The following is a 22,291-nucleotide window of genomic DNA, read 5'->3' as shown; positions in this document are numbered from 1 at the left end:
GTGGACTGCCAACTTGAGGGTGCGTTTCACGAAAGGTTAGGTGAGAAGACGCTGTGACGAGTAACATAACCTCTTCGTAATCACGAAGAAAGCGCAACAAGTGCAATAAAGCGTGAAGAAAGTGACCTTACAGCGTTTCCTTTCAGATTAAAAGTGTCTCAACCGAATCTTGATCTCTCGCCCTTGTTCAGAAACGTTACGTTTCATGAAAACATTGGAATTTCGTCGCATGCAAAGGATCAAAAAGAATGAAGGGGTCGTTGTGTTTTATCATTGAATTTTATTGCACGAGTACCCTGAAATCCTATCGCCTGCAGAAAGATTATGAAAAGATCATCTAAGGATCGTTTGGCATGAGAACTTTCCTAGTGACAAACGTCAGAAAAATTCTTTGACTCGGAAATAACCTCCATCGTTGCGTGTGTATGTCAGGATGATATTTTTCATTTGACGAAAACACGAAAATAAAAAAGCGATAAAAAAAAATGCCACACCCATGTGTTGTGTGCGGCCGTTCACGCATGAATCCCAATAATAGGGAAGAGGATTACATGTTTTTCGGGTTTCCCGTGAATGATGAAGCTAGGTGCAGAAAGTGGCTGGAGTTTTGCTGCCGCGAGGATCTATACAAATTTACCAAAAAGCAGTTGCTCCAACGAATGGTCTGCTCCAAGCACTTCCAAAAAAAGGATTTCCTAAACGAGTTCTTTGACAGACTAAATAGTAATGCTATACCTTCTATCTATGATCCTAAACAAAGCTTGTATAACATAACATGTGTACTCTGTGGTCGTTCCCGTCTTGATCCACCAAGTGTGGATTATGATGGTGCAACCTTCCATCATTTTCCTGGAGAGGAGTTTCGTTGTTTGAAATGGCTTGATTTTGTTGGAGTTGATTCATATTATAGATTGACCAGGAAGGAGATTTTGTACTGTTATATTTGTTCAAAACACTTTGATGATTCTCAATTCATGTCTGGTTACAAAAACAGGTTGATAGACAATGCTGTTCCTAATATCCGTAATACCGATCAGTTGGATGGATCTGAACAATATATTATGGAGTTTGTATCTGAATCAAAGAATTATGAGAAACCAAAAAAATTAGATCCCCTGCCACCAGTTGTTTTAGAGAGCCAAGCATGTGCTGCATGTGGTAGAATGAGGTCTGATCCTAGAAACAAACTGGAGAGGTATAAGTTTCATCCTTTTCCTGCATATGAGATTGGCAGATGTTTGAGGTGGTGCCAGTTTCTGGGTAGAGAGGATCTCTTGAAAATGTCTCCTAATCAGATAAGGAAACTAGTACTTTGTTCTAAACATTTCCAAACAGGGCAAAGCTTCCACAAAGTAGGACCATGTGATGCAGTTCCTACTATAAAAGATATATCAGAAGTAAATTCTGTCAATTCTACTGAAAAAATTATAGAGAAACAGGAGACTGTAGATAACTCTAATAGTACCAATAATGCTAAGGGAATTAAAAGACAAGGGTTCACAAGACCATTAGTATCTAGTAAGAAACCAAAGGTAGATAATAAGCCTACTCCTCTCGCCAAGAAACGTGGTAAATCTAAAAGGCCGACGCTTATCAACATTCCAATACCAGATCCTAATAATATTGAGAATCGTGTGATAAGGAAGTTGCCACTTCCACCAAATTCTAATTGGAAGATTCAATTTACGGATCAAATTCAACCGATTACGATAGCCAACAATGTAGCATCAAATATTACAAACAATATACAGGGAAATATAAAGAAAGTAATCTTGCCATTTACTGGGGACATATCAAACTTAGGTGCTCCTATCCCAGTGCACAGTTTATCCAGCATTCCTCCAGGCTTGTTATTTAAAATTAATCTTCCTGAGCAAGAGCAACCGAAACCAGTTAAATTGATCAAGAAACAATCCAAAACGAAGAACACTTATATTCCTGCTACCTCCAATGAAATTAATACAAGGCATCAGGTGTGGATAAATAATGGAGGAACGTCAGTTGTGTTACCTACAATGAAACAGGAAGCAGAAAAGAATTTAGTTGAATTTCTATCAATCTCACCTGAGGAAACAGAAGATAAAATAAGTGCAGAAGAGTTGGAAGTGCACGAAGAAGTCATTTTACCACATTCATTGGAAGTATTGGATGAAGAAGCAGACAATGTAAAAGAAGATCACATTTACCAAGACTTTGAGGAAGTGGAATGTTTGACCCCAAAAGAAGAGAAACCAGTACCATGCAAAAAGGAGTCAGGGACATTGCGTAGAACAATAATTCCTATTAGGAGTGAAGTCAAATATTTTTTGCGCAAACTTGCACCGTACACACACAGACTACCCAGAAAAGCTAGAGCACAGATAAAACTCTCGATCGTTAACATGGTCATCGATCAATTGTAAATTTCTTTAGGTATAAACAAATGATAGTATTTTGAAGGAATTATACTTGAAAGCAAAACATTTTACATATATGCACATATACAGATTTCTTGTACATTTAAAAATAATTGAATACATAGTCTTTAAATACTAATAGTTAAGATATATTATTTTTATTATATATTTATAACAGGATGGTGATAGGTATGATAATAATGCTAGATTAAAGAGAAGGTTTTGTAGAGTACAAATGATGTTTGTACATAAGTTCTTCAACCATTTTTATGTCATTTGTTTTATCTAACTGTTGAGATGTACATTTTGAGAACTTAAGATATATTGCACTGTTGCAAAAATTGAGAGAACCAAAGAAACCCTTCCAGTTGCTCTCCACGTGTGAATTTAAAACATGTTGTTCATCTCGTTAATCCTCTGAAGTTTTTATTGGGAAGATATCATTTTACTATGTATATTTTTAAGCGACTATTTGTATGTATATATATAAACTAACGCAAACAATGGGACTATAAAGATTATGTTGCAGGGAAAGCATGTAAAAAAGGTTTATTGTATGATAAGGCTTTATGGAAGCTTGAAGTGCAAGATAACAATAATTTGTTTAAACATAAATTCCTCGTCAATTCAAATGCTTTTTTTAAATGTACAATATTCAGTATTTAATATATTTCAAATTTTTAAAACAGGTATCTGAATTATTTCCATAATTTCCAAGATATCTTTATAGATTTTAAAGAAATTGCATCTTGTGATATGGGTAACCATACTTTGGCTACATTGCTCGCAGTAATATTTAATTTCTCTCGAGTATACTTAATTATAGGCTTCGTTACATCTTTGTCCACTTTCATATGATTGTTTATCCATGAAACTTCTGCTGAAGCAATTGGTTCTATAATAAATCGATCGCGTTAAAATATTTTTATTTATTGCAAACATGATATACATATGTTTCAGTTTTTTTACCGATGTTTATCTTCGGTAATAATGGATTCCATGTACCAATGTTACAAGATCTAAATTTTTTAATCACGCTTTGGTACTCTGCACATTTGCACAATATGCCAAGCGGATGCTCTATACAATTTTCAGATTTAGAGTGCATGATTCTTCACGCATATTATAAATCTCGCTTTTTTGACATAGACCAATAAAAAATTATTGAAGGAAGAAAACATCTGAATCGAGCAAAATACGCATACAATAATTTATAACTCTAAGCGATAAGTAGAAGGTGTAAATAGACGCGACGCTAATAACAATCGAACTCATAGTTTATGTATAATACATAGTAATACAAGAACTTGCAATTATCATTAAATTAAGCTCTGTGTGTGTGTGTGTGTGTGTGTGTGTGTGGATGTGTTCAAATATAATACAACTAAGAAGCCAGCTTCTCTTAATCTGTGTTAAGATGCAGCAGTATTTTTAAAGAGTTCATAATAGATTACAAAAGCCTGATAAAAAACTGTACAGAAAAATGAAAATATTTAATTTATTTTTATAATACTTAAACGTTTCTCAGAAATATGAAAATATGAGGCATTTATTTACTGAATTTGCATGTTGCGTACGCATATTCTCGGTAAGTGCGAGCTGACTTAACACGGAAAGTCAATGTGGATTAAATATTTACAATATTACAGCTAACTACGTAAACTCTGTAGTCTCATTTTCATTTCTTCAAGCTCATCGTCCGCAACTTCTCCTTCTTCTTCCGTGGATGTGGACGCTACTACAGATCCTGGATTTTCTGTGACTACAGCAGGTGCTGTGCCTAGTTGGCCTGCTGTTACTTCCCATAGAATCTGAAACAATTTATTAATGTTGCTCCATTATCAAATTCTAATCAAAACAGCTGCAATATATTTAGATACACATAAATAGATATTACTTTGTCTACTTCCTCATCCGCTTCATCTTCTACATCGTCAGCATCTTCAATAGAGTCCATAGTCTCATCTAACATTTCTTCAATGATACCAGCTTTCATCATTTCTTTAGATAATTCTCTCATTGTGGCTGCCACTTCTGGCACTCTGACTAGTGACTGCATCGCTTGCATCACCTCCGTGGACTTTGAAACAGAGCCTGCAACTCTGATCGTTGCTAATTGATTTTTCATTTGCAGGGACACAGAGTTCAGATGTGCTTTCGAGGTATAAATCTTATTGCAAGCTTTACGTGCTCGTATGATCTCCTTAGCAAGGATCTTGCACACATCTTTGTCTCCCTTTTTTGCTGCATCTTTCAGAGAACGTTTCACTTTCTCTTCTTCACGTTGAATTGCTATGTGCAAACACAGTTATTTACAATCAGTGCTATAGAAACTTTTCTGTGAAACTTTAAATATAGTTATCAATGCCATGCTATAGTTTATTATGATTTTGGAGCACCTCACCTCTAACCTGTCTGTCTAACTGATAACCCTCCTTCCTCAATTTGTGAGTCCATTCTTGAACCTAAAATAACAATTCGTATAATAAACATCAAGAATTTATCGCAAATCATATCTAACCATTTCCTTCGGATTTTTTTCTTGAGATTTTCCGAACAAGCCCATTTCCTCGCTATCTTGACAGAAATGTCAGATTACGTGCATTCGAGCCTCCTACCTGGCGAACATAACCAAACACTTTTGTCCATGAATTCGAATAGCAATCCTTCGGAGGTAAGTACAGGGATTACGTCATTGCTGAATGATTCATTGCTGTTCTTGAACGATCAAAAGATAATGGTACATATAATAGTACAAGGTTATTAATGGTATATAATGCTATATTAATCCGCGCAATAAACTGCCGACATTTTACTTCTTTAAGTTTCATTAACTAAATAAAGAGTGCGTTGAGTTCCATTTTTTAATTCATTTTACTTTTCAAAAACATTTAAAAAATATATATCTGTGAACATTTTCGAACATTCGAGCGTTTAACACTAATTTTATTAAGGAGATCAAAAGATACATCTTAAAATTTTAATTTAAAATTATTTTCCAAATTTAATTAATTTAATAAACTATAATGATTATTAAATTAATTTTGATAAAAATAGGTGTGCACAAAAGATCGATAAAAACAATATTAAATTCGAAGCATTGTCAAAAAGTTGAAAAATCTCGTCGGAGAAAAATGACTCGATTTCAGAGTGAAAGTTCACATCGATTTTAAGTTCTATTTCCTTGGGTTTTAAAGTGCAAATTAGTTCAAATTAAAGCTGGAAATGTCCGTTTTAAGATAGGGTAGATTAGATTAAAAAATAATCACGAGATCATTTCGAAAAATCCCGACCGCTGATTCGGAGGAAAATGACTATTTCAAACAGCTATTTGAACAAGTTTTAACGATAAATATATTACGTATAGCTGTGTAATGTTTATAATATTTAAGACGTTTATAATATAATAAAAGACATTGAATACTATATTTATTCCTTTATTCAAACTCGATGTTACACACAACAATTGTTTCCTCAAACGTCTCACAGTACAAAAACTATTAAAATACAAAATACATTAACTTACAGTTCATCAAAAAAACTATAAAAAAAGCATATAGGAGATCTAGGCCCAAGGATTATTGGCCAAGATCATATCCCTCAGCCAGTTCAATACATCCGTGACAATCGCCACACGTTCGTTCACCTTTTCGTCAATGTTCCTCTCGTACCTGTATTTATCAAACTTCCTGTACCTCTGTCGTCGGTATTTATTATTAATCTCGTCGCTGTTGTCATAAGAATCATATTCCGTTGCATCCTGGTCTCCATGGACAGCCAGCAAGCTTCTTAGATTCCCCTCGACGAATTCTTTCTTACTAAAATAGCTGGCTCGATTTTTCGCCGGCTCGTCGATCTTCCCACCGAAATTCCACGGAGCTTGCACTTTTTCCAAGTTCAGCGACAGATTGTATCTCTTCGCGAAAGTTTCCACGGGCATTGAGATCTGCAAGCTGTCGTCAGCCGAACCGTGCTCTGTTTCTCCCACTGAAATCGATTCGCGTTTCTTGATTTTCTTCTTTCCCTCCTCATCCTTCATTTCCGGTTGTTTCCTCGGGGTGCGAACGACGTTGCCGTTCGTGGGCACGCAGCAAGGACATTCCTTATTCAGCAGGTGTTCACAGACCTTCCTGGAGATAGACAACGCGTAGGATCCGTCGCTCTGCTTCCTGATCTCCAACGGCAGCTTGACACCATCCCCGACATAAAACAACTCAGAATTCCGAAGACTCTCCACGTCGTCATTGTTCTTCTTCACGGTTATCTTGCCAAAGTACGTGTAATCAGGGGAATCTACCTCGCTTCTTGGCCCACCCACTACCTCCTCCGTACTCTCAGCATCATCTAGCACGAAGGGCGTCGTCGAGAAGACGACATCATCCTCTTCTGGAACTAAAGACTCATCCGTGATTCTTTTCCTCGAAGCAACAACTCCACAGGGGTTTTCCGTGACTGATTCTTCTCTCCTTTCTTCTCCAACTTCTGGGTTTAATGTCTCCATACCTTCTTCAACCAGTGGTAAGTCTGTCATGGGTGAAGGTAGCTCGGTATCTGAAGAAGTAGACGGCTCTTCGAGGTTTTCTGCGATCCTGGGATCATCCGTTGCTCCAACGAGGTCGGCAAGAGACTCTGTGATGGATTCTTTTGCATCTGAATATGGACCCAGTGACTCTGTTGACTTTTCTACCAAGCTTTCTTCTTCTTTATTCTCTGGCAGTTCCAAGGAGCCCTCCTCTTCATTAGAAATATCGTCCGGCAGTTCTGTTTGAGCATCCTTTTGGGCACTCGAGACATATCCAACTGCTGTGTCCTTGTAGTTTACTGTAGAGCTCCCTAGGGGTCCGTTCTGGGTCGTCGTTGACCCAGATTCGGCGATGCCTGCTTCTCCTTCTGCGATCTTTAACAATTCATTCATGTCGACGTTTTGAAGATCGCCTGCCTGCGTTTGTTCTGCGGCGCTGTCAGTTGTGGCCGTTTCTGTGGTCTCCATCTCCATCAGACTCACCTCGTTGCCGAGGATAGCCTGGATCAAGTCGCTGCTTGAGTTCTGGAAGCTGTTCCGCATGCTCTGGACGATCATGTTCTGCACAGCAGGGTGTTTCGCAGCCTGCAAATTAGAGTAGATTCGAGTTATAAGAATCTTACAGCCCAGAGAACTGATTTTGTCACTGTAACTCGATGTTAATTATTACTATTGCTTAGGAAAAATTGTGTGTATACTTCGAATGCTCGTTAACAAATCTACAAAATTTATAATCAAATACTTTCGCTTAAAAAGATTCCGAAACATCGCCTTTTAATCAGAACTATTTCCTGATTTTTATTTCTCCATTTAGGTTACTCCAATCCCAACAGCAGAGAATGAAGACAAAATTTCGAATAAACTGGGACTAAGGACATGAAAGTAGAGACTTCACCCTTCGAAATGATCGTAAGCAGAACATTGTAAGATGTCTTTAACCAAAGATAGAGGTCTTCAAAGATCGACAATTTTTCACTCCTAATTCAGTGTTCCTTTTTACAGAGTACACGTGTCCCTACCTCCATGCTGACTGCAGGATCCCTGAGGAGGTCCTTGATGGAGGCTCGCAGTTTCTCAGCATCATCAAGATCCCCTTCTCCATCGACCGACGTCGGCGCCAATGTAACGATGCTGGTAATCCACTTTCCATTCTTGAATTGTCTTTCTTTAACGGTATTCGCTGGAAGCTGCGTGTTCGTGGCAGGTGCAACATCCAGCGATTGGTGCAAATTATCCCTGATCACGCTGGTAGGCCATTCTTCGTCGAATTTGCTCCTTGGCACGCCGGTCACCCCAGCCAGTAGATTCTTCACGTTGTCCAGGACCGTACGCTCCAGCGGTGGCAAGGACAAAATACCTTTCAGGTTCGGAACGTCCAGGATTTCCTTCATTAAATCATCCTTCGCAGAGCCAAGCAACTCGCTGCTTCCGACGGTTTCAGCCGAGTTCCCGGTTGCGAAGTTATTAATTACCGCCTTAATCGACTTCTGCAGCAGCGAATTGTCGCAGAACGGCAACCCTCGCTCCGTCGTTGCTCCAGGATCCGCCGCGCCGACCTGCTCCTCGTTCCCATTTACCAAATCCTCGTTATTCCTCTGGGTAACATCGTCCGGGGACTGCTTGTCCATCGAAGAATCGTTACCTTCTTCCCGATCCTCCGAGCCGGGCTCCTCCGAATTCAAATTGTCCCGCTCGTGATCGTCCTTTAATGGGCTGCCGTTATCCGCCGAGTAATCTTCTGTGAAAAATCCTCCGGGAGTGACGTACTGATTGATATTCCCCGCTGCGACGTTCTCGTCCGTTAAACCCTCCGAGATTAACGCCGTTGTCTGTTCGAAGCCTGGACCACGCTCGAAGTCATCAAGATTGGAATCCTCGCCGTTCTTCGACGCTGGATCCTTGCTTGGGTCATCGATCGAGGACTGTCCCAAAGGATCTGAAACATCTTCCTTGTTAGCTAGCCCCGTATCATCTTGTAGAGGATCTTCCGTGGAACTCTCCAAGGTACTCTCCAAGGTACTCTTCAAGTTCATCTTTGAATCAGGCACGCAGTATTTCCGAGAAGGATTGCTCTTGCCTACCACAACATCCTCGGTATTAGCTACCCCTGAATCATCCTTCAGAGGATTTTCCACAGGATCTATCAAGGTATCCTCCACGGTCGTCGTTAAATCAGGAATAGACGTATCGGTTGTACCCAAATCAGGTTCGTTGTCGTGTAAATCATCGTCGTAAACCTCCGACGTGAACTGTATGCTGGTCACTTCCTCGATACCAGAGTAATCAGTCGTCTCACTTCCTGTTTCAGATTTGTCCTCGGGCTCAGCAGCTCCCACAAGAGCATTACCGTTGGATGCTGGTACCGTTTTGCTTGGTGTGTGCTTGGGAGATTGTTTCACAGATTGCAAATCGTAATTGAAGTTTCCGGGCGTTTTCCTCGGACCAGTTTGTGCCCCGTCGACAGTCTTGGTCGTTTTCGATGACGCTGTGGAATTTCTTTGCCGAGTGGGCGAATGCTTGGGAGGACTGGGTCGTTGCACAAGAGTTTGTTGATTCCGAGAGGAGTCGGGTGTACGTTGCCCAACCACAGAGTCGTGTTTGCCGGCGAATGGCCTGAACGGCACGCTGATCCTCGTTGGGCTGTGGCCTTGATTCGCGATTGGCAGCGTCGAGGGATTGATGTGATAGATATAGGGCAGGTACGATAGTTGGCCATGATTCCCTGCATGTGGAATCGGATTCATTTTTCCGGGCAGCAGGTTGGGCAAATATTGATGAAAGCCTTCGTACGGATACGGCTGATGCTGGTAGAGCGGTCTTTGCTGCAGCCTGCTCTCGCCGGGCAGCATCTTTTTGATATCGTTCCTCCTCTCAGATTTAGTCTTCTCTGTCAGCGGCTGTCGAGACAGTCCGTCTTTCCGCGAAAGTGGATTACTCTTCTCCCGACAGTAACAAACGTAGTCGTCGTTGTCAATTACCTTGGTTCTCGATGGAAAACGATCGGGAGCTGCTCCCACGATGTAGTCTCTAGTCTTCAGCTTGTCTCGCAGGCTTCTGGCCATTGCCAATAGACGATCCTGCGCTGTATCCTGTTTTAAAGCTGCATTTGGAGATTTTTGAGAGACTAGTTGGCTCTGCGGATCTCCAAGTAACAGAGATTTACAGCGTTTGGTTTTTTGAAGCTTCTGGGACGAGCAGTCTATTCCCCCGCTTCTGCGCATCCTTTTGTCATTGTCTGATGACAAATTTTCTTCCGAGGACGATTCGGGGATCGTTGGGGGACCATTTGGAATTGTTGCGGTGCTGCAAAGGAGAATAGTTGGTTTGCTCAGATTTTATTAGATTTTCTAGTTTGTTTTTGTTTTTTTTTTTTGGATATGTTTTCAATTATTTTTATGAATATTTCTTAATGTTCAATCGTATGAAATGTAAAAAATTTGGTTACGGATTGATCACAGTGGCAAGCAGAGAATGTAATGTAACAAAGTGAAGATTGCACGAGAAGTAGGCCAGTGGCGGAAAAGAAGACGATCAAGGGATCCGTGGGAGCAAGTAATCTCGGTCTTACCAGGAAGAAGAGAAAATAATTAAGTTTCATTCTCAATCGAGCTGTGCCGAGGCTCCGCAAATGGGATCCGTTGCGCACGCGAAATTCCGTCGCTCATGAATGCGAAATGTTTTCTTCCCCGGCGGCGATCGCGTCCCTCAGCATGTAATTGAAGCTGACGCCAACAGTTGCGCCAGGGCCAAAGGCAGTCGGCGGTTCGTACCACGGACGACTAACATACTTTCCTTGTCATACTTTCCTCCTCGCAATCCAACGTACTGACCCCGTAATCCGAAAATCGTCCTACCGGGAAGTTCGTTTGAAAAATTGAAAGAATGTTCCGATGTACTCGACGGGAAGCCAGATAAATGGCACGGGATAAGGAGAATTTATGGGGTAGTGCCGGATCGCGCAACCCACACCTTCTTCAGATATATATCCTCGAGGAAATTTGTTGAATTGCTCGTTGTAAATATGACGGTCGCGCCCGAGAATCGGACAGCGTGCGGAGAGCCATTGCTCGGTATTTTAGGGAAACTAATCTCGCATCTTTATGGTTCGATTTAACCTTCGGTGGACTCTTCATTTTATACTCAACTAGTTTATTTAACAATAAGTGACGTCTCAGTTTCTCCTTTATCAATCTCGCTGTTACGATTTTGTCTAGTTCGCGTGTCTCCTCAGTCGACGAATACGAATTTATTTAATATCAATCTTTATTGTATTGGTAAATGCAAATCGATTTTCCTTTGGACTATTTGGAGCTTAATATAGTTCAATATAAATTGAGATATTCCCGATATTAATAATTTTAATTAATCGACTCTGCAAGAAAGCAACTACCTAATGTTAAATTTTCAGTTAAATGCACAAATACCTGCATCCTAATTAGATCTCTTAAAAAGGCAGTCTCTTTGCTCGACATTCAATTAGATTAACTCCGCTCCGAAATAAAAATTCGAACGACTCTGATCCGCATAATTATGTCGTCGAATATTAATTGCAAAAATTACCTTGCGTCGGTTGTATCTTCTTTGCTGCTTCCAAGGCTCTTGCAGCTTATGGTCGCGGCCAGGGCGAGAAATATCGCGTAAACGATCACCGATCGATCCATGATGGTCACGAATATCACTCGCGTAGTCGCAGCGCGGTTTAGTTTCCCTCGTTTATCATCAAACGATCCAAATTTCCTCTTCGAAGCGAACGCTATCGAGATCGCTCGACGACTGTGCGATCCGAGGTTCGACGCATATATTCGACAAAGTTGCATGCATGTTTTGATGTTCCTCCGATTACGAAATCCTCGTTGTCAGGCGTCGATCGTGTCGCCATAAAAATTATCTTGTAATAATGCACGTGCATTATCTTGTAATATACACTCCGATATCTAGGACGCTTGGAATCGAATCGAAACATCGACGCGCGCGTAACTCTTAATCTCTGTCTAATTAAGCTGCGCTCTGCGAATTTGAATACTGTATGCTGCCACGGTGTTCGTTCCGGTATATTTGTATTTAGGTGTGGCTCTCATCGAATCGAAACACATTTTTCAAATGCAATGTTCATTTTATTTCACGTCACAAAAGTACACACAAATTGGGAAACGTTCGCATTACAAAAGTACACAAAAATTAGAAAATATCCACGTTGCAGAAGCACTATTTATATTATATAATAGCATTATTTTTTATAATATGCATAAATAGTAATATATTAATATTATATTATTATATTATTATATTAATATTATATATATCTTATAATGACGTCTCAAACTCGCCTAACAATTTAACATCGATCTTGAAGCAACATCAATTGTTTCGTACATATAAAGTATCGAACGAAATTAAATTACAAGGGAAGGGATTAACAGTAATATAGATCGCAGGTAATTAATAAATTATCCTCGTAAAGCGTGCGCGATACCGGCGAGGACCATGAAGAACTTCTTGACGTTCGTGATTGCGGATTGGAAAGCGGGCCGAGTCATGCCAGTCGATTGGTCATCGATCATTTCTTCGGAGCTCGTGGTGCTCTCGAATCTTTTCTCTAGATCGTCGATCAATTGTTCGACGGAGCCTGTTACGTTCTGAGCTTTCTGCAAACTGTCGACCACGACCATCCCCACTTTCGGTATGCTGGCCTCGATGAACGATGGCAGATCCTCTTTGCCACCTTTCCGTAGATTCTTCTTCCCTGTCAGATAATTGAATAGACTCCCCGCTACGGAATACTTCTTCGGCGGCTTCTTCTTGGGCATCGCGGCCTCGACCTCGCCTGATTCGCTGCTGCTTGGAATCTCTGTCGTTGTGGCTTCCGTGTGCTGTACCTGAAGAAGCAAAATTTGATCAACCAGTTCGTTAAATCACCAAGAAGAACGGACATTTCGGCATCGGTATTGATTACAATTGGACTTCCTTACCTGTACTTGCTCTGCCTCCTGATCTACGGCTTCTCTTTTCGGTCTAACCAAACTCCTGGTCCAAGGCGTCACCATAAACCCGGACTGATTGGACTGCAAGTCCAAATTGTCTTTCGCTCCCTCAACTGGATCTTTAGCTAGCTCTTCAGTATTTGTCGCAGCAATCGTATCATCATGTTCTTCCGAAATCTCGGCCAGTTTCGACGGACTTGGAAACTTGACGCCTTTCGAGGAAATTCTTCTCCTAGAACTTGGTTCTTTGACAGAAACTGCCTTGTCGTATTCGTTCTTGAAGATCCTCACAGAATTGTCGGCAGGACTCTCTAGCGAAGACTCCTCGAGGCGCGCGTTGTTGTGCTTGTTAGTTTTCTTGATCTCCCGAGGCTGTTTTCGCGTTAAACGCGACTGGTCGTATATGTCCCTGCGATTTCTAATATTCACCAGCTCCGAGCTTCCAGAGAAATCTTCCTGTTCGCCTTGTCGACTTTCCTCGGAGACTTGTTCTTCGGATACCTCACCCTTCTCCGTATCCTCCGCGCTCTCTAAACTTTCTTCGATCTCGCCCGCTGGTGTTGTTTCTTCCTTGATCGACCGCACATTCTGTTTTCCTTTGTTAATATCGTTCTTATTGAACAAAATACTAAAAAGCTTGGCAGCAGATAGCGAATTGAGAGATTCGATCAATGCGTCCAATTCAGCGTCCTCCTCCTCGTCCCGGATCTCCGAGGACTCTGGGTCCGCAATTTTAGCTTTGCGTTTGCTGTACGCATTCTGACGAGCTCGTTGAATATTATATAAATTAATAATTCTCGATTTTCCAGGGTTCCTGAGTCCCGATGGCTGTCTGTACAACTGCAAAGCGGGTTCTCCTCCTCTGTACGTCGAGGGATCGATCACGTATACTTCTCCGCTGCTTGCCAGTCCCTTTTCTCCCGAATCCTCGTACTTCTCGCTAGAACCAAGAATCTCTAGTCCGTCTGGCTGTAGTCTGTATCTTGGAAGATCGTAGGTCTCTTCGCTGCTGTCCGAGTTTGGATAAGTTATCATCTGGAAAAAGGTGGTATTTGAAGGTTTAAAATCACGTTTATGGTGTAAACTATTTTTCGAAAGTTGATTGTAACATTGGAGATCACTTTAAACTTGCTAATGATATAGATAACTTCTGATTTATTTAATGAATTGGGTTGTAGACTATTTGTCATTGAATTAGTCTTGCAAACTGTTAGTTCATTAGTGAGTTAAGTCTGTAGACTATCAATTTGCAATGAATTAGATCTGTTCAGCAATGAGCTAGACTTAGAAACTATCTCTTTATAATTGGATTAGATGAACAAGCTATTTAGTAATGAATAAAGAGCTAGATTAAATTGAATCCTGACTTTCATAAGAGACTGTATTAGTCCTGAACTGATCTGAGATCACAACTTTACAAATTAATCTAGATCAGATCAAAGATCAGTTACCTGCTCGTTATTATCTTCTTCCTCTTGCAGTCCAGCTGGATAATGGAAAAATCGTGGATCCTCCACGCTCTCGACGAGGGCGTAATAAGACTGACCATCCCTCCTGTCGTCACTAACGCGTCCCCTGACAGCCTTCTCCAGCACATCCTTCAACCTAATAACTCCCTCCTGCATTTCTCGAGGATTAGAATGCTCTATGATCTCGGAGTCTCGAATGATTCGACGTTCCCTCGGCAGGAAGGAGAACCTCTCGCGGATGTTGCGAGGCTTCCCGACCTCCATCGCAGATAAATCTTCATCATCGTCCACTGTTTCACTGGCTCTCTCCTTCCTCCTCGGCTCGTGCATCATCATCATCGCGTCTCTTAGATCCTCGTCATCCTTGATCGTCTGCCAGGCTTCTCTCCTGCCGAGCCTCTTGTTATGTTCGCCATGCTCTTCAAGTTTCTTCCTGCGGAACAGCCTCAGCCACTTGTGATGATTCTCTCTCAGCCTTTTCCTGATCCTTTCAATCTGAGATTCGAGAAGCCTTGCCGGGGCGTCTCCTGTGACAGCCGATTCCTCGAGTTTCCTCTTTTTTCTCTCGTCCGCGACCTTCTTCAGAGCCAGCATGGCTCTAGCTCGTTCCAACACGCGCCTCTCCCACGGCAGAATCTTCGATATCTTTCCCCTCGCGCTGATTGGAATTCTTAATCGCTTTTTAATCGGTCTTAGAGCTTTCGACGACCCAACTTTGACGTTCTCGGGTACTTCTCCAGCGTTCGCAAGTACCACGGACTGAGCGTCGTCGTCAGCTTGTCTCTTCGAGCTTCCTTTGGCAACTTTGACGTCCTCATCATCGCCCTCAGTTCTCTGCGTAACGTTCTCTTCGTGTAAGGTAACTGGGTCCAATGTCGCGCTAAGAATTTTCGTTCCCGAGGCTTCTTCGTCGTTATTAATCGTCTCGGCCGGAGAAGTCTCTCCATGCCTTGCAGCACTCTTCTCAACAGCCTCGTGATTATCAATCTTTTTCTTCTCCTCTGTCTTCTCATCTTCGCCGAGAAAAAGTCCTTTTCTGTCACGTTTGACTGCTCTCGACGACTTTAAATCGTCCTCTTCGTGGTTCAACAGCGACGCAGAGTCTGCTGTCGCTTCATCATCGACCTCGAGGGGTTCTAACCCTTCTTGAGACTCAGCGTGTTCACTAATTCGCGTCGAAACAACTTCTGGCTCGCTCAAAGATTCCTCCACTTGGAATGCCTCTGGCACTGTTTCTCTTTCGATCTTCAACTTCGAGGACTGCGCCCGCAGCACCGCCATAGGCTCACCCTCTAATTCAGAAAATACCTCCACCTCCTCAGGGACGATCCCATCATTGTCCGTGGTCTCATCTTGCTCCAACACGATCTCCAAGCTACTTCCAGTATCGGCGACGTTTCGCTTCCGTCTGTGGACACACGGATCAGTGTCTCTGATGACCCTGCAGTTGCAGTCCTTCGAATTTGCATCGTCCTCCTCGATCATCTCTTGATCTAGAATAGCTCCCAAGTCCGATCCTTTCCTCTTCATCCTTCTCACACCTCGAACTTCTGGGTCTTTGAACTGCATCAAAAATTCTGGATCTTTGAGCTCCAAGGTCCTCCGTTGTCTGTTACCAAAGTTCCTTCGTTGCCTGGCCTCGTAGTAACCGGTGAGTCTACTCAGGCTGCCTCTATCACCTTGTCTTTTCGAATCTTCGTTCTTCGGACGACCATAATCTGCTCCCTCGTCCTCCCAGAGCTCGCCAGGCTCTACTCCGCCACTTCTTCCACCGGCAAAGTATTCTCTTGGCTGGTAGAAATCATAGTCGCCTTCGTCGTCCATCCAAGGCTCCACGATGTCGTCAGGATCCCCATAATCCTGCGCAGGATCTCCCTCTCGATGGATCCCGCTGCCTCCACCGAAGTTTCGTTTATAGTTTTCAGTCTCAAAGAAGACGTCTCCCGTAGGGAACCCTTCGACAGGATCGGTCTCGAAGAACCCGTAGAAGCTGTCGTCCTCGCTGTCGCCTCCTCGATCGAAGATTCTCGGCCGAACCGCGTCTACGAAATCTCTTTTGATCTTCTGACTACTTCGACGCTCTTTGATGTCGCTCTGTCTGAACCCTTTCCCCAGGGGATTCTCCGTCTCTAACGAGGACTCATCGAACAGCTCCCTCTTCGCCCTCTTCGTCCTTTGAAAACCGGCGACGTTCATCTCGAACAGGGGCACGCGAGTTAGCAGAAGTCCCAGAGCATTCAGCGCCTCCTTCGCCGCGCGGCTAGAAGTCGCGCGTTCCACCTCGTGTATCAAGTTCTTTGATTTCCTCAGGATCTCGTTGATCGCGAATCTCACCGCAGTTCTGGTCTTGCCCGAACCGGCTATGCGTTCGAGGACGGCGATGTCGTTCTTGTACTTCTGCAGCAAACTCTGCGTGTCGTCGTCGAAATTCAGAGGAGGTCTCTGGGTGCTGGGCTTTCGTCTTCCGAATAATCTACGACCTCGTTTGTCCCTGGACCTCCTTCTGTCCCTTTGCGAGGTTTCCTTGTCCACGGATCTTGTCACGTGGGATTTCATTTGCTGGTCTTGAATGGTACCCGCGTCTTCCATGGGGTTCGGATCTTGCGACAGTTCAGGTTCCATGCACGATTTTACCTTGAAAGATGACGGTTCTTTGAGTCCAGGAAGAGGCGGATTGATGAGAATTTGAAGTCTCGCGTGGGAGTGTTGTTAAGAAGAAATTTGTTGGAGAATAATTAAACTGAGAATTTTATGTATTTACAGGGAAGGAAAATATCGATGCATCATTTTCAACTAATTGGCGATAAATTTGTATCTTGTTGTAGATTTAGAAAAATGGAAGGAAACCCTTTGCACCGAGTCGGGGTTGTTTCTGCCAGCGAAAAGTTCATGATTGATTCTCAGGAGATTGTTAAGCAACTGACGGTAAATGAAACGTTATTAAGATCGAAGGGTTCCACGTACCTTGAAGTCGGGAAGGACCCAGAAGCCGACGCCAGCCGAGGGCAAGCTGATTCCCAGTCCCTCCGGATTGCTCGAGATGATTGGTTTCATCTCGGGAACGTCGTCGTTTAATAGGGCCAGCGTTTCATTGTTCAATAGAACGCTCCTGCAGGATCGATCCCGGCGGGATTCAACAGAGAACGTGGCGGACAATCGAACGTACGAAAATAAAATATCAAACTGTAAGGTGTTCCGCGGGAAACTCACCTGGAGAACATCCGATTCGTCGCGTCGAAGCCAGGCGAGAGTAGATACTCGTGAAGCGTGGTGACTGGAGCACCTTTCAGACGAATCTCGACGTCTTCGGGGTTGAAGTTCACCCCGAAAATCGTGATGGATCCCGGCTTGTATCTGCTCGATGATTTCGTGCATTGATAGTAGAGGTACACGTGATTGTTCTCGTCGGTTTCGACATGCCCGTCGAATACCTGACGGCCGACGAGGGTTTTGTGGAGCAAGGACACCCAGTAATCCTAAGACAAAGCGATCGTCATCGATTCTGCGATTTCGTGGTGGTTGTAGGTTACTCACTGGACTCGGCTGAGTCAGGTCTTCAGGTTGCCTCATGATTACGTCCACATTTGATCTCGCTGCATTGCCTAATCGCCTAGCCAGCAACAGGGCACCGAGATACAGGCTCTTGTACTCTTCTGGCTTCGATTCGGCTTTGAAAAGAATAACATCCCGGTTCGAAATATCCAAATATCTATTACAATGGTAAATTTCTGCTTCTATTTCTATTAACAATCTATTGAAATGTAAACTTCTATACAGATCTGTTACAATTTAAATTTATAATACAAATTCGTTCGAATTAAATTTTATACAAACTGTGTCTTCACAGTTTTGTTTTGAACCTAATGATTTTCATCGGAAGTGCCCATAATCCGCAGTCTAGTCATTGTCTTACCAATCCACAGCGGTCGATTCTTCATAAACCAACCGATAACCTTGTAAAGATCCTTCTTCTCTTTCTCCAAATCGCCCGGTTGTATCAGAACCCCTTCGCTGTCCGAATTGATAGAGTCGAATTTCCTGAAGCAATCAGAATCGCGTGGTGAATCGCGATGACTACTTTAACCCAACCGACGATAAAATAATGAATTTACGGGTGCCAAGTGATAGCTGAGAGTGCATTGCCAGCGCCATTGAAGTAATCCTGAAGGTACTGTCTTTCCTTCCTGGTTTCATAGGCCACGATATCTGGCCCGACGATCATACTGTTCGCGTATCTGGGAAACGCGTTCAGAGTTTCTCTCAGAACCACCAACCGTTTCGCTAGATCCGCAGCCGATGCGTTGCATCTGTTCTGGCATTCTGCAATATTTTATTCGCGATAATTTACTCGAATCAAAATCGTATTTATGTTCAGCAATTTTCATTCGTCGAGATTATAAAATTATTAATTTTAATTCGTTATACTATGATTTCAGAATGTTCGTATCGGTTACCGTATCCCAGCTGCCAGCTCGCATTGAAACCCATCTGATCGCTGAAGGAAACAATTTCCTCGGCATCCAGAGAGCTCCCTTGTCTCTCATCGTTCTCAGCCGAAATGCAAGCAATCACGTCGAGCCCCGATTTTTCCGCCCACTGGTACACCAACGCCCAATCGGATTCTGCGATCAGGAATTAGGTATCGTCTCGATGAGGTTACACTATTCCCGTGGGAATCGGAGACAAGACAGGAAATCCCCAGATTCAACGTTTGATTTTTAAAATGTGCTGCGGTTCGCGTAGGTAGAAGTGATTCTTGAAATTGGGATCGTTGAACGAAGTTAATTTTGAATCTGTTTGCATTGGGAATCGTCGAATCTCGATAGGTTTCTCAGATCAGGAATTAGTTATCGTCTCGATGAAATTATGAATTCAGCATCACCTTGAAATTAGGTTTAGTAATTAGGATTAGTTTAGAATATCTCAGCCGCGAACAAATAATTGATAAAAGCCGTCTCTGCCTCGGGTAACAGGAGCAACCCTTTTCCGAGAGATTTTCCAGGCATTTGCAGTTTGATGTCGCGGTAACGATGTTGCTGACGGGTACAATGGGACGAGACATTTGTAATAGGGATTAAAGGGTTTAAACAGCGGACGAACAAGAGCAAAGCGCGCGCGCGCGGGCGTACAATACGATACAATCGAAAGAAAAAGTCTGATGAAAAATATAAATTAATTAGTACGCGGACGAGGTAACGTTGAATGCCGAAGACAATGCCGCTCGCAAGAACGACTCGCCGAGAAATAAGTGACGTTATTAGGACTGACCCAGATAGGGTTTAACGTGAATGAAACAGAAAAAGTGCGTGACGGTGAATATACATTGAAAAAAGAATTGAATAATACTTTCGAGTATCTTTTGGAAAAATTGTCGACGCATTTTCGAAAACAATTTCGCGAAGCAGCGAAGTATAAAAAATAGTATTCTTCAATGTACATGCAACAAAATCGTTGAGCAAATTTTTCAATTCACTCATCCATTTTCTTAAAAAATTATTCCGAAGGCAACTATTAGGTCGAAGCTCCCAAGGAATTAGACTGTTTCATAGGGGTTACACGGTTGTAATTCCGTCATTTTGCGAATCAGAAGAGTACGAAAATTCTCTAGAACTATTCAAGGTTTATGTAACAAAATCCCGTAGAGAATTTGTCAATCCACCCAGCCGTTTATTCAGAAGAAATTCCGAAGTGCAGCATGTAGTTGATGCTATTGTGGAAGCTTAACTGTTTGAAAGAGACCTCTGTTCAGGAGACTGTGAATCCGCTATTTTATTAACTAAATGGGTGCAAAAATTCTTTCATATTCTTCAAAGTCAAAGTAACAAAATCCCGTAAAGAATTTGTCAATCCGCCCAGCCGTTTACTCAGAAAAAATTCCAAAAAGCAGCCATTGGTCTCAAATAGTCAGGTCGGGCGTTTTAAGTATGGAAACCGCGACGAGCGATGGCGTTGGCGAACAATTTCCGCGGCGCTTTCCGAACTGGAGAATCAGCGGACCATTATGTCGGTTAATTAAAGCGGCGATGTAACGGGCCAGTCGCGGACAGAGGAGTCGGCACGCGTCTGCTCTCGCGGCGAAGTCGCATTAAAGCGGAAACGGGCCGGCTTCTCGACCAATTTCGCGGCCGATGCAGCATCCATGGTTCGCCGCTGCGAGAACCGTGAGAATTATCCAGCGCACAATGGTTCACGGCGTGAACTTCACGCGCGAATGCTCGGCAGCTGTCGGGGAAATGCGAGCCGCTAACGAGAGAGAAACGCCGAGGATTCAGCCCGTAGCTGAGCTCGTCGTCAACCATCTGTCTCGGCGGAATATGGCTTGACTCGCGCTAATTACCTCAGAAAGCGACACGTAGGTCCCGTGACCCGTTAATTCGCGATATCGAAGCTAGGTTGGACTTCGTCTTCGGGATTTTCCATTAGACATTCAAGGGAAAACGAGAAACAGCGTCTCTTATTGTCTCTCCACGCATTGGACATTGTAATTAGCAACCCCTTTCACGACATCTTTGTTTCGGAGGGTTAAGAGATCTCATCTTGTATACAGGCTGGGTTAAAGGATCAGAGTTTATGGGGATTCGTTAGTCTTTGTTAAATGATTCAGCGTTTATTTGATGAATATTTGGCGGAGATGTTTTGTAACTCCTGTTCAGTCAGCTTACCGGAGATCAAGTGGCCACGATTGATCTCGTTGTCCGGGGGATCCTCTTTGCCGAATCGGTAGAGGGTACCGCGAGGTCCTCCAAGACGAACGTAGGCCGGTCTCAGAGCGTGTGCTAGACGCGTGCTCCTTTCGAAGTCGCTGCTGTAATCGTAGAAACGAAAATTCGAGAAACGAAAACGAAAAGGGTTCGGCGAGAAGCGACGTCCGTTTAGACCTTAATCGTTTTATATTACTTATTCTTCCTCCTTTCACGAATTTTCTAACGTATCAGCTTCTACAACATCTTCGTAACTCCTTTCCGAAACTTTACTCGAAGTACATCAAACAGGTTTAATATATTTCGCCGAAGGTACACACGACTCTTTCGGCCGGCGCTGAGAGGGTTGGCTAGCGGGATTTAATAAAATAAACATCTCCCCCGGAGTCTCTAAGCTGTTCCAAGTTTCTCAGAAATTGCTAAACAAACAGCCGCGTTGCTGAAACCATTGTTCCATCCCGCGTCAACTTTCGCCATTGAATAACCAAAGTAACGCTTAATAATTGATCCGCCGCCAACGTGACGCTCAACAATTAATTCGCTATTGAATAACCGAAGTAACGGGGCGACGACGATTGCTTCGATTTTCACGTACCTGAGAGCTGCGCCACGCACCAAAGTCGCAGGATCGATCGTCAGGCTGAGGAACTTCTCGTCGGCGATCGCGACCGGTTTCTCGAGATCTATATCGATCGTCAACTCTTTAGCGAGGATAGATCGAATCGCGAGAACGCGCAGGAAAAACCAGAGCAAAGCACCGTGCCTGTTACGCTTCATTGTTATTATCTAGATTTTTTTCCCGTTCGCTGTTTATCCAGTTATAATAGCAATCTCTCTTCGGTTTCAGACAATGCTCATCTCACACGGTCGAGGGGACGCTCGAAGCTCTGGATCTCGGATCCTGGATCGTATCGCGATGAACGTTTTCCTTGGACTGAGGGACGCGATTATTCGGGAAAAGTCAAATGGACGACACCTGACCCGATGACGAATGCTCGCGGCCATTTCGACAGTCGTTTCGAAACCGCTAAATCGGTCGTTGCGTAAAGAATGGATCGCGATTTGCACGCACAGCGAAACGATCTTCGGCTCGTTGGCCTCGTGCCTTACAAAATCGAATTACCGAAGGCAAGTCGAATGTCGTTCGGAATTCTTCGGGTTCCCATTTCGTCATCGGCCGAACTTGTGTTGCAATTGTTGTACATGTTAATCGCCGTTTTCA

The 22,291-nt window shown here is 43.0% G+C and overlaps 4 protein-coding genes across 4 annotated transcripts; 1 reads left to right on the top strand and 3 right to left on the bottom strand.

Moving 5' to 3' along the window:
- The first annotated feature begins 34 nt into the window (after positions 1 to 34).
- LOC117223041 (uncharacterized) lies at positions 35 to 3,086 on the top strand. Its single transcript, XM_033475152.2, has one exon. It carries the CDS (start codon positions 486 to 488, stop codon positions 2,400 to 2,402), a length of 1,917 nt encoding a protein of 638 aa, XP_033331043.1. The 5' UTR covers positions 35 to 485; the 3' UTR covers positions 2,403 to 3,086.
- LOC117223043 (uncharacterized) lies at positions 2,430 to 3,504 on the bottom strand. The gene is made up of 2 exons (XM_033475154.2): positions 3,366 to 3,504; positions 2,430 to 3,291 (listed from the first exon to the last, which is right to left on the bottom strand). The coding sequence occupies exons 1-2, from the start codon at positions 3,502 to 3,504 to the stop codon at positions 3,095 to 3,097; spliced, it is 336 nt and encodes a 111-aa protein (XP_033331045.1). The 3' UTR covers positions 2,430 to 3,094.
- Positions 3,505 to 3,655: 151 nt separating this feature from the next.
- On the bottom strand, positions 3,656 to 5,221 carry Vps24 (vacuolar protein sorting 24). Its single transcript, XM_033475153.2, has 4 exons — positions 4,918 to 5,221; positions 4,801 to 4,861; positions 4,294 to 4,688; positions 3,656 to 4,207 (listed from the first exon to the last, which is right to left on the bottom strand). Exons 1-4 carry the CDS (start codon positions 4,960 to 4,962, stop codon positions 4,046 to 4,048), a joined length of 663 nt encoding a protein of 220 aa, XP_033331044.1. The 5' UTR covers positions 4,963 to 5,221; the 3' UTR covers positions 3,656 to 4,045.
- Positions 5,222 to 5,817: 596 nt separating this feature from the next.
- On the bottom strand, positions 5,818 to 22,269 carry LOC117223038 (uncharacterized). The gene is made up of 15 exons (XM_076519488.1): positions 21,665 to 22,269; positions 21,031 to 21,173; positions 18,823 to 18,990; positions 18,481 to 18,688; positions 18,282 to 18,406; positions 17,903 to 18,036; positions 17,579 to 17,844; positions 17,333 to 17,477; positions 14,351 to 17,002; positions 12,888 to 13,934; positions 12,369 to 12,794; positions 12,242 to 12,264; positions 11,479 to 11,751; positions 7,938 to 10,221; positions 5,818 to 7,503 (listed from the first exon to the last, which is right to left on the bottom strand). The coding sequence occupies exons 1-15, from the start codon at positions 21,844 to 21,846 to the stop codon at positions 5,962 to 5,964; spliced, it is 9,618 nt and encodes a 3,205-aa protein (XP_076375603.1). The 5' UTR covers positions 21,847 to 22,269; the 3' UTR covers positions 5,818 to 5,961.
- Between the last annotated feature and the right edge of the window lie 22 nt (positions 22,270 to 22,291).

Source organism: Megalopta genalis, chromosome 3 (genome assembly GCF_051020955.1).
Source record: "Megalopta genalis isolate 19385.01 chromosome 3, iyMegGena1_principal, whole genome shotgun sequence".
In the NCBI taxonomy this organism is placed as follows: Eukaryota; Metazoa; Arthropoda; class Insecta; order Hymenoptera; family Halictidae; genus Megalopta; species Megalopta genalis.
The sequence above is the reverse complement of the archived record's forward strand: the minus strand, read 5'-3'. Positions and strand labels throughout refer to the sequence as shown.

Excerpts from the sequence above, each read along its gene's own strand:
- LOC117223043 (XM_033475154.2), bottom strand. The coding sequence starts at position 3,504 with ATGCACTCTAAATCTGAAAATTGTATAGAGCATCCGCTTGGCATATTG. Across the intron at positions 3,292-3,365 it reads ATTACCGAAGATAAACATCG|AACCAATTGCTTCAGCAGAA; the intron begins GTAAAAAAACTG and ends GATTTATTATAG.
- LOC117223038 (XM_076519488.1), bottom strand. The coding sequence starts at position 21,846 with ATGAAGCGTAACAGGCACGGTGCTTTGCTCTGGTTTTTCCTGCGCGTT. Across the intron at positions 18,037-18,281 it reads GAATCGACCGCTGTGGATTG|CCGAATCGAAGCCAGAAGAG; the intron begins GTAAGACAATGA and ends TTCTTTTCAAAG. Across the intron at positions 7,504-7,937 it reads ATCCTGCAGTCAGCATGGAG|GCTGCGAAACACCCTGCTGT; the intron begins GTAGGGACACGT and ends TCTAATTTGCAG.
- Vps24 (XM_033475153.2), bottom strand. The coding sequence starts at position 4,962 with ATGGGCTTGTTCGGAAAATCTCAAGAAAAAAATCCGAAGGAAATG. Across the intron at positions 4,862-4,917 it reads AAAAAAATCCGAAGGAAATG|GTTCAAGAATGGACTCACAA; the intron begins GTTAGATATGAT and ends TTGTTATTTTAG. Across the intron at positions 4,689-4,800 it reads GTTAGACAGACAGGTTAGAG|CAATTCAACGTGAAGAAGAG; the intron begins GTGAGGTGCTCC and ends GTTTGCACATAG.
- LOC117223041 (XM_033475152.2), top strand. The coding sequence starts at position 486 with ATGCCACACCCATGTGTTGTGTGCGGCCGTTCACGCATGAATCCCAAT.